Below are 11,413 nucleotides of genomic sequence, written 5' to 3'. Positions count from 1 at the left end.
AAAAAAAAAAAAGTCAATTTTTCTCCTAGAATAAATTGTATGAACATCCTTTCCTATTATTAATAAAAAGGATACCTCATACCTCATAATTTTTTTATATCACCTATGCTTTTAGACTGAGGCTTTCCATATAAGGTTAAACAGATGCATCCACCATGCTGAAATGTTGACCACCTCACATCACTAATGTATATTTCACTTTATAAAGTTAATATAGGGGCTTTTCTATGGCTTTAGGCAAATTTAATAAAACATCAATCTGTGGGTTGTTTTTTCTTTTTTAAAGATGAAAATGCCCCTGGAAATAACACATGACCCAGTGTTGGGTGTTCTCTCCCCCCACCACCCCCCCACCCCGCAAGATATAACTGGACTTGTGATTATTACACTGTGTCTTTTGATGTTTCAGTAGAAGTTCAAGCATTGTGTTCTTTAAACAATTAAGCTCAGTTTTAAAAGACAGAATGAATACAAAGCTCTTGAGAAACTCTGAGTCCACATTGGGCTAAGCATTTCAGCCTTTGGATTTTGATAACCTGAGAAGCTTATTGTGAGGAGTCATTAACATGTAAGGTCACAGCAGGTGCCAGCGTCTTATCTAACTGACCTGCCTCCTGGGACACACACAAGGTGTGATTTGGAAGACACAGCACTATCACAATGTGATTAAATCAGGTCCACAGGGGACTGAGGGCCCTAACTTAACACCAGGTTCTGAGAAATTTCTATGCAGAAAGGCGCTGACAGACTCAAGTGAGCCCTAAATAGGAGCAAAGAGCTCCAAGAGCTTGTGCAGGAGCTCGCTGTGGACGTCCTAAAGAGCTTGTGCAGGAGCTCGCTGTGAATGTCCTCGTAGAGGGGTTTCGAGAGATGTCCAAGCACGAGTGCAAAGCCAGGTGCTAAAGGCTGGTAGGTTCAAATTTCTGGCACTTGGCTGCAGAGCATTTGTGGGATGTCTTGTTGGAATCAGGTAGCAGTAACTGGTTGCCCTTCCATCCTTTTTGCTCCTAAACTTACAGCTTTATGGAGTTCTTTTTACAATTATATCTCTTCTGGCCCCAGTAGTTGGTCAGCATTTTGCAAATACCCGAGGCAGTACGAGCCAAATGCCTCTCAGATACCAGGGGCAGGACAAGCACACCCTGGCGTCTGGCCAGTGGTCAGCACGGGTCAGACCAGTGAAATTCAGGCGTCTGTGACTGACCAGCTCTTCTCAATAGATGGGTAGAGTTGTTTCCAGACAGCTATGTCTCCTCTCAAAGTGCCAAAATGGTTTTTGAAATGAAATGATTGCTCTAATTGTTTATAAGGGGTCCTAGAAAGAAGTATGAATCTTATGGACATTGTCACAGTAAAATTAGGCTATTCTAACTTGTAAAAGGTGCTGGTTGGCCAGGCACGGTAGCTCCTGGAGTTTGAGGTTGCTGTGAATTGTAATGACAACATAGCACTCTACCCAGGGACAGAGTGAGACTCTGTCTCCAAAAAAATAAATAAATAAAGGTGGTGGTTCACAAGATTAAAAAATGGTTAAAGTTAACAGTGCCATGTTTTTTTTTGCTTTTTTTTTTTGCAGTTTTTTGAACCCACCACCCTTGGCATATGGGGCTGGCGCCCTACTCCTTGAACCACAGGTGCCGCCCATGGTGCCAAGTTTTTGATGTCCTACATTAAGCACATCTATTTACTACACCACATGTCAGAGATTAAATCAGGAAAGCATCTTATATTGCTGTCCATGAAAGCCATGTCTTGATATACTACCCCTGATCTTCTGATACATGATCAGCCTCATGTATCCTAGAGAACAGGCTGTTGGTTATATTTCTGGATAAGTCCACAGGGTTACGGATGGAGTTTCCTTAATCTCATTGATATGTCTTATGCCAAGGGAGGGGAAAATAGAGATCTTATATGGGGTTAGCCTGGCCTAAGGAATAGAGCGAGATCTTCTGTGATAGTGTAATTATCTTCTTTATAGAAGTGAGTTTTTGATAATTTTTTTGGTTAGGAGTGGGCACAGTGGCTGTAATCCTAGCCCTTTGGAAGGGGCTTAGGAATTTGAGACCAGCCTAAGCAAGGGGAGACCTCATCTCTAAAAATAGCCAAGCATGGTGGTGGGTGCCTGTAGTCCCAGCTGCTAGGGAGGCTGAGGCAGGAGGATCACTTGAGCCCAGGAATTTGAGGTTGCTATGAGCTATGACACTATGGCACTTTACCCAGGGTGACAGAGTAAGACTCTGTCTCCAAAAAAAAAAAAAAAAAAAAAAAAGGAGTAGAATATCAGAACAACTGTAGTCATTTGGTTTTTCTTCCATAGCTAAGTACTTTTGGTCATAAAAAGGCAAAAGTAATAGTTTGAACAGCTCATAATTCATGGTGCTACGTGGGTTGGGACAGGCGGCTTAACATAGGATGCAAATCTCTTCCGTGCTCACTCAGGAGAGACACTGATTTCATTCTTTGTGCAAAATTGTTCAAAAGGTTTTCACTTTTATTTCACTCGTCATCAGGGGAAATCATAACCTCTCACACTGAAGGAGTAAAAAGGCCTTTGGCAAGGCAGTGCTCCTGGTATAGGTCAGAGCTGGCTGCTTTTGGTGTAAGGAGTCACCGAAATCAGGCTTTGTAAGTGACTGGGAAGCAGAACACAGAGATGTCAGGATGTATGTCACTTGGAAATCAAGTTCATTGCTTTTATCAATTTCTGGGTTTGTAGAACGTAGAAATCATCGAAGCAGTCTTTTTAAAGGAGTTTAGCATTGGGGCTAAATACTTAGGGTTAGGAGTCACCCAGACCAGGGTTGTAATCCTAGCTCTGTCGCTTGCTGTGGTATTGGATGTGGTATTTAAGCTTTCTAATCTTTGCCCTTCTCAACTATAAAGTGTGAGAGTAAAATCACAGGACCCATCTCATTGAATGGTTGTGAGGAGTGGTATAGGTAACATACATAACAGTGTTTGATTCTTTTATTATTATTTATTTATTTTTTGAAACAGAATCTCACTCTGTCCCCCTGAGAACAGTGTGTTATGTCATCATAGCTCACAGCAACATTAAACTTCTGGACTCAAGTGATCCTCCTGCCTCAGCCTCTTAAGTAGGTAGGACTGCAGGCACCTGCCACATCACCCAGCTAGTTTTTCTAATTTTAGTAGAGACTGGGTTTTACTCTTGTTCACAAACTCCTGAGCTGAAGCAACCCACCTATCTCGGCCTCCCAGGATACAGGATTATAGGAGCTGTATTACACCAGGATACCCAACTGGTGATTTTCTGTTCTTTGGCCAAATCCCCAGTAGTGGAATTTCTAAATTATATGTTAGTTCTGCTTTTAGTTTTGTGAGGAGCTTTCATACTGTTCTCCATAGTGGCTGTACTAGTTTACATTCCCACCACCCTTGTACAAGAGCCCCCCCACCTCATGTTGAAATGTGACCCCCAGTTTGAAGGTAGGGCCTTATGGCAGGTGTTTGGGCTTCACTGTAATAAGCAAGTTCTTGTTCTGGTAGGTAGTTCCCGTGAGAGCTGTTAGAAAAAGAGTCTTGCATCTCCTCCCTTGTTGTCCTGTGTCACCTTGTGGTCCCTGTGCCCGTGGGCTCCCCTTCTCCTTCTACCTTGAGTGGAAGCAGCCCAAGGCCCTCACCACAAGAGGCAGGTGCTGGCCCCCTCCTTCTCCTACAGGCTGTGGAATCCTGAACCCAATAATCCTTTTTTCTTTTTTATTGTAAATAAAGTGCCTGGCCTCCCGTAGTCCTTTCTAGCAACACAAAGTCAGTCGCTCATTAGCCCTTGCGTCTGTCCAGCTTTCTGGCTGAGTGCTGTCTCAGCCACGGCCTCTCTTCGTGCCCTTGCCCCTCCCAAAGTGCATTGAAATATTAGCTGGCTTTACGCTGCTCTCAGATGAAGACTGAAATCGCCCCTGGAACACCTGTCCCTGCTCGCTCCAGCTCCTGCCGTCTTCACCCTCACCGGTCCGGGGCCCTCCCTCTTCATCCTCCAGCCCCGTTGGGTCCTTCTCTCCACAGGCCTCACTGCAGTGGGCACTTGGCAAAATGTGTCTTCTATTGGGGGCACTGCCGTCCTCGCTTTCCCTGAGAAATCCGCATCTTTCAGATCTCTGGGCAGTGTGTGCGCGCTCTCACCAAAGCCTGTCCTCCCTTCCTTGATGGGGTCAGCCATCCTCAAAGGCTTGTATAGCACCACATTTAGATGATTATTTGATTATCCATCTCCCTCAGCAGACAGAAAACTCCAGAAGAGCAGGAATGCATTTGATTACACCCCTAAACCTGGTACAAAGCAGGTGCTACATGCGTGCTCCTTAATCCACCAATTAGGGAATGTCTAGGACACACAAGAGGAGCACAGGGTAGGGAAAGACGGTGAGGAGTCAATCCTGCGCCTCCCGGCCCCTGCTCCTGGGCGGCCGCCGGCCCCTGCTCCTGGGCCTGCCGGCCCCCGCTCCTGGGCAGCCGCCGGCCGTGCATCTGGGGCTCGGAGTGAGGAACCGCACATACCTGGCGCCCCTTCCTTCACGCTGGGTCGTTCCTGCCCATTCCATGTGGTTCGTAGCTGCCAGGTTTAGCCCTGTTGCCCACTCGTTTCTTGAAATTCTCCCCACATTGCCTTCTCTGGCGTTGTAGTTTTCAGTTTTTTTCTCACCTCTCTGAAAACCTCACGTCTTGGCCCCTCTTCCCATTCGTTTGCTCCATCAGAGCTCTCTCCCAAATTCAGCTCGGAGTGGCGAGCTTTCCTTTTGTGGCTAATATTTCTGAGAGGATAAAGTTGGAACCTCTGGGCAATTCTTCAGACGCCCTCTGAGAAGCTTCCAGCATAGCAGGTCTCCTCTCCTGCTGATGCCAAGTGATTCAGAGTTCCCTGGACGTGGCACGTGCTTCGGCACCTCTGCCCTGGCCTAGAATGGTTGCCACGCCGCCCTCTGCATCCCCACTTCCTCACCGACCATGTGTCCTGGGGAACCTCTGCTGTTTTAGAAGAATGTAGATCAAGTCTCAAGCTTCTCAGACATCCCTGCCCCCAGCCTGTGACATCCTTAGAGAAAAGCCTTTCTCTGTATCTCTGTAACGCTGCATTTTTATATAGAGTGCCTGGCACACAGGAGGCCTATAGTAAATATTTTAAAAACGCAAAGGGTAGTTCTTTTATCTTTTAATGATGCCTGTAAATACTAACCTGAGTGCCAAATAGCATGTCCGACAAACTAGAATATCGCTAGATAAGCATTCCCACCTGAAATCAGGCCAGCTGAAAAGTAAACTGTTGAAAAATTGATTATGTAAATAACCTTGATCTACTCTGAATGCATTTTTCTAGCTCACATCATTATGTTACCTTGTCACACCCTCCTAAAATGGATTTCTAGACATGACATGGTAGTAAAATGTCATTCTATGCTTCAGAATGACAAGCCTGCTACAAAAATTCGGAAGTGTTTTCTTGGTTGGGGAGATTTTTTTTTATCACATGTGCAAGAGAAGGTTATCACGCACCCATCAAAATGCCTGTGTTGTAAGCCACACATTGCAATCCTTTCTTTTATGAGATATTATGAAAGCCAAAGGGCAAAAGGAAGTACTAGAGAAAAAGATTCTTTTATGGATTTCCAGCTGCAGAAAGTAGTCACACTTCTGCGGGACTGCCCTGTTCATTCTCCAATTTCCTCCCTAGAGGGAGAATTGGACATTGCTGTTTTGGCTTTCAAAAGGATATTACGTGCTCTCCCAACACAAATGGTATATTTGACCTTATTCTGCCCTTGGTACAGCGTTTTCCCTAATGTCCTAAGAATTATGGATGATTCTGTTGGTGACATAATTTCCTAAAAGGTTGTCAGGAAGATTTGGAAATCATTCTTTGGTTTCACCGGGCTTGCCAGATGTGAGGGCGGATAAGAATTAAACCGTCTGCTTGGCTTTGGAGAGTATTCGATTGTAAGATGCACTGTTATGCTGGAAACAAGAATCAAAAGGATGGTAATAAATACGACTTTGCTGGATTCAAAAATAAAAGGTGTTAAGAGCGTGTGGTCCCCAGGGCATTGATGTTGGGAGTGCTTTTAAAAAATATTTCAAAGATGATCTAGAAAAGACAGACTCTTCCCACTTCTTGGGAGAAAGTAGGGCTGATTGTCACAGGCTGAAGGAAGGTTCCGAAACATGAGGTGAGGGGACAAATGTGACCTCATTTCCAGTTAATACAAAAAGTTGCAGCTGTTTTGTTGACATTCTGAATGCTTCTAAGTAAATGCAATTTTTTTTTATTTAAAAAAAAGTAAAACAAGTTCCTCTTCCTCCACTTGATGAACTGTTGAGATTGTTCTCTGTAAGGGTGTGTTTCTTATCCTGCAAATCCTTTGGGTTTTAAAGTCTATTTCCTTTCTCCGTGTGCACACATAATATATATGCATACATACATATTCAAGTGTTTGAAATCTTTAAGCTTTTATTTTATGGTCTTTCTTTCATGACTGTGCTTTCTTCTCTCTCTCTCTTTTTTTTTCCCCTTCCTCTTTCCCAGTATGTTTCTTATTTTTAGACAGGTCATTTTATAGAGATAATATGGTTCACAGTGTATTATAGAATTGTGACATTTTATTAAACTATTTCATGTAACTTATTATATATTATTATTAGAATAAAATGCTATCCAGGAGTTTTCTTTTTAAAATCTAAGAACTGCTTAACTCCCAAAACATGGGGAGTTAGAAATCCACCCACTATAATCTTCTGATTTCTAAGAAGGGTCGTAATTACTACCTTTGGGAGATGAGGCTTTTTTTTTTTTGAGACAGTGCCTCAAGCTGTCGCCCTGGGTAGAGTGCAGTGATATCACAACTCACAGCAACCTCAAACTTCTGGGCCCAAGCGATTCTCTTGCCTCAGCCTCCCAAGTAGCTGGAACTACAGGCGTTGGTCTACAAAGCTCTGCTATTTTTTGGTTGTACTTATCATTGTTGTTTGGCAGGCCCAGGCTGGATTCAAACCTACCAGCTCTGGTGTATGTGGCTGGCGCCTGAGCTGCCTGAGCTACAGGCACTGAGCCAAGAGATGAGGCTTTTTAATGGCATCAGTGTGCCCTGTATTTTCAGCCCTGTCTTGACAGTTGTGCTCTTACCACCAAAATGACAGTGTAAACTTGGACAGATACAGTTTTATTAAACACCTTTTGAAATATACCAAGAAAGAAACGATGTTCTGGTCATCTTTGTAATCCTCATGTTGGATTCTTAAAGTTCAAATCAGCTAAATGATTAAATAGTCATGATAAGAAAGGTTCTTTAAGCCTGTAATATATATTTACGATTCAGTTCATGAGCTAAAGCATTAATTTTTATAAGGTCTCTGAAAGATAGAACTTAGATTTCATAAATATTTTTAAATTTCATGTGTTTTATGGACTTTTTGATTACCTGTCTATGATAATAACTTTGATTTGGGCCAGTGCAACAGTCTTATGAGTAAAACGTTTTTTTTAAAGGATAATCACTTTATTGTTTGTTATTTTTCCTATTGCAAATTTAACCTGTGTTTTGGTCCTTTAATTGCCCATTTCTTCCTTTAATTCATCCCCCTTTGAGTATTACCTGATATTTTTCTGACCCTTTGCAAGATTAATCAGCTCAGAGAGTTAAGACCAACATCAGGGGACTTACTGTCTCATGTTTAAATAAGGTACTCACTTTCCATGAAGTACCAGATTTTACTTGCAGACATGATTTACCAAAATCTGAAGAAGAGAAGAAACTAAAAAAAGGCTTATTCAAATCTTAGAAGTTTAGGGAAGTAATGTTTTCAATTATCTCATTTGTATTCCCAAATTGCTGGGCTTAACCAAGTCGAGCAGTAGCCTAAGATAATATAGGTGTAAAGTCCTTTTATATAACAGCAAGATAATAATAGGTGACGCACAGCCAGACGTTCTCCCCATAGTTGATGAATGGAAATGCGCTGAACACCCACTGCCTACAGGGTGCTTGGGACACAGAGGTAAATAATATGCACAAGCTGGGCCGGTCACACTGGCTCGCACCTGTAATCCCAGCACTCTGGGAGGCTAAGGTGGGAGGAGTCCTTGAGCTCAGCAGTTGGAGACCAGCCTGACCAAGAGTGAGACCCTGTCTCTACTAAAAATAAAAAAACTAGCCAGGCATGGTGGTGGGTGCCTATAGTACCAGCTACCCAAGAGGCTGAGGCAAGAGGATTGCTTGAGCCCAAGAGTTTGAGGTTACTATAAGCTATGATGCCATGGCACTCTACCCAGGGCACACAGTGAGACTCTTGTCTCAAAAAATTAAAAAAAGAACCCACGATCTGTCCTGAAAGAGCCTAGAACATTTGAGGCAGTGCAGAAAGAGCAATGTCAGAAATATCCACAGGCCTGTGGGAGGAGGGGGAGGCTCACAGGAGCCGGTTCCTGTGTTTATAGTGCTGATTTGAACTAATGGTAATTTGAATTAATGGTAATTTCACATTTACAGAATAGAACATAACACACATAACACATAGTAGTGTCAGTACAAAGAAGGATTTTGTGTGACATTTATTTCCCCTTTTCCAGTTTTTATTTACATGTTGAAAATTGAATGTTTTTATTACTAAGAAATGTGCAGTGTACCCCAATACCTTTACAAGATGCAGTGTTTTGACGTGGTTTTTGAAAAGTAAATTTTTTTCTTGAGACAGAGTCTCATTCTTTCACCCTAGGTAGAGTGCCGTGGTGCCATATCTCACAGCAACCTCAAACTCCTGGGCTCAGGCCATCCTCCTGCCTCAGCCTCCAAGTAGGTGGGACTACAGGTGCCTGCCACCAGGCCCGGCTAGTTTTTCTAGTTTTAGTAGAGACCGAGGTCTTGCTCTTGGTCACACTAATCTCGAACTCTGTAGCTCAAGCGATTCTCCCACTTTGGTCTCCCAGAGTGCTGGGATTAAAAGTGTGAGCCACTGTACCCAGCCTTGAAAAGTAATTTTTAGGACAATTTTAAATTTGAGCCCTTGCTTTGGATGAACTAAATTTTGTTCAAAAGTATAGTAAACATATCCTTCTGAGTAAATATAATGGATTGGTGACCCAGATTTACTTTTTGTTGTTGAGACCGAGTCTCACTTCATCGCCCTCAGTGAGTGCCGTGGCGTCACATAGCTCATAGCAACCTCCCGCTCCTGGGCTTAGGTGATTTTCGTGCCTCAGCCTCCTGAGTAGCTGGGACTACAGGCACCTGCCACAATGCCCAGCTCCCAGATTTACTTTTAAATTCCATGGCCTTTGAAGAATGATAAGCAGACAGTGTGTGTGCGGGTCAGCCCTGAGACCGTGTGACGCATAAGCTCTTCAGCAAGAGTTTCGTTTTCCAGGGCCCCCTTAGGAGTTCAAATCTACACAGGCCCATATTACTGTCATTTGCACTAATGACCATTTTCATAAATCCCTTTAGATTCATATCATTTCTTATCAAGGTATGACCATATTGGAAAGATATCACACATAGCAGAATTGGGGGATCAGGGATGGGGTCACTTTGTAAAGTGGGTAGTGACTTGTGTGACCTTATTTGTGAGTAACCCATATTACAGTGTGGCTGCTCTCTACTTCCTGATAGTTTTAGAGGCAAAAATCCCTATAAAAAAGTCTCTAAAAAGTTATTTCAGATGTGAATTTAGTAGATAAGGGATGGCTAACAACCGATTTTGATAGTTAAAAAAGAATTTTTAAAAAATCATCTAGTCCAGGCAGGGTGGCTCACACCTGTAATCCAGCCCTCTGGGAGGCTGAGGCAGGAGGATTGATTGAGCTCAGGAGTTCCAGACCAGCCTGAGTAAGAGTGAGACCCTGTCTCTACTAAACATAGAAAAACTAGCTTGGTGTGATGGGAGGTGCCTGTAGTCTCAGCTACTTGGGAGGCTGAAGCAGGAGGATCGCTTGAGCCCAAGAGTTTTAGGTTGCTGTGAGCTATGTATGACACCACCATAGCACTCTACCCAAGGTGACAGAGTGAGACTCTGTCTCAAAAAAAAAAAAAAGTAAATAAATAAAACTGCCAAGGTGTTGACAGCGATGTTGGGAAATGTTGCTTTGTACAGAGAAGGGTACCAGATTAGTAAAACATTAACATAATATACTTCAGAAGCAAAAGCACTCCGGATTTCTGGCTGAAAGGTCTGCACAGGTGAAGAGGAAGGTCCACACAGCAGAGAGGCCCCTTCACTGTGAATATCTTTATGTGCAGAATCTGGTTTTGCCTAGGCTATCTCTGAGATGGGGCATATTGGAGATTAGGTGTGATTTAAAGCCCAAGCTGGCTTGGTTAAAGTTTTTGGGTTTTTTTTTTTTTAATAGTTTTGAGTGCACATAAGTTCAGATAAATACTGAATTGAAACTGTTGAATATATGCCCCCAGTTTGTCCCCCCAGCATTTGGGCACCTAGCCAGCCAACCATGTGGCTGTTTTAGCCCAAGACCCTAGAGCAGCATTTTTATTTCTAGGTTATGTTGATCAAAAAAAGAATAAAATAGCCAGGTGTGGTGACTCATACCTGTGATCCCAGCACTCTGGGAGGCTGAGGCGGGAGGATCCCTTAAGCTTAGGAGTTCGAGACAGCCTGAAGAGTGAGACCCAGTCTCTACTAAAAATAGAAAAACTAGCCAGGTATGTTAGCGCCTGTAGTCCCAGCTATTGGGGAGGCTGAGGCAGGAGGATTGCTTGAGCCAGGGGTTTGAGGTTGCTGTGAGCTGTGATGATACCATGGTATTGTACTCAGAGTGATAGTGAGACTCTGTCTCAAAAAAAAAAATATATATATATATATGTATATATATATATATAAACTGTTTTGTGCTGAGCCCATTTGTAAGCATGGAAGTTGGTCTTATGGGCTCCACTGTGGTGGCTTTCCCTCACATACTCACTGTGTGTTCCCTCCCTTTTGTGTAGGAAAACAGAGATGGCAGTGACCTCATGGCTAACCGAGGAGGTGATGGACTAGCTCCCAGGGAAGACAGATTCAAACCTGTGATACCATGGCCTCACGTGGAGGGCGTAGAAGTGGACTTAGAGTCTATTAGAAGGAAAAACAAGGCCAGAAATGACCAGGAACGCCGTGCAGGAGGGGACCCCCAGAAGGATGCCATGCAGAGGCGCTACCTCACCTTCAAGCCTCAGACCTTCACCTACCGAGACCCCGTGCTGCACCCCGGGGTCCTCGGGAACTTTGAACCCAAAGAACCTGAGCCACACGGAGTGGTTGGTGGCCCTGGAGAGAAAGCCAAGCCGGTGGTTTTGGGACCAGAACTTAAACAGGCAGCTCAAGCCAGCATTAAAGAGTTTGGATTTAACATGGTGGCAAGTGACATGATTTCGCTGGACCGCAGCATCAATGACTTACGTCAGGAAGA

At 43.6% G+C, this 11,413-nt stretch overlaps 1 protein-coding gene across 1 annotated transcript in view; it reads left to right on the top strand.

Moving 5' to 3' along the window:
• Positions 1–11,413, top strand: part of GALNT7 (polypeptide N-acetylgalactosaminyltransferase 7) — a 79,569-nt gene that overhangs the window by 26,501 nt on the left and 41,655 nt on the right. Inside the window, exon 2 of the mRNA XM_003792811.3 lies at positions 10,953–11,413. Within this exon, the coding sequence (XP_003792859.1) occupies positions 10,953–11,413 (461 nt within the window). The remainder of the gene's footprint in view (positions 1–10,952) is intronic.

This window comes from Otolemur garnettii, unplaced genomic scaffold (assembly GCF_000181295.1).
Source record: "Otolemur garnettii isolate 467f Iridium unplaced genomic scaffold, OtoGar3 scaffold00061, whole genome shotgun sequence".
In the NCBI taxonomy this organism is placed as follows: domain Eukaryota; kingdom Metazoa; phylum Chordata; class Mammalia; order Primates; family Galagidae; genus Otolemur; species Otolemur garnettii.
Note: the sequence above shows the minus strand (reverse complement) of the source record. Positions and strands in the feature narration are given on the sequence as shown.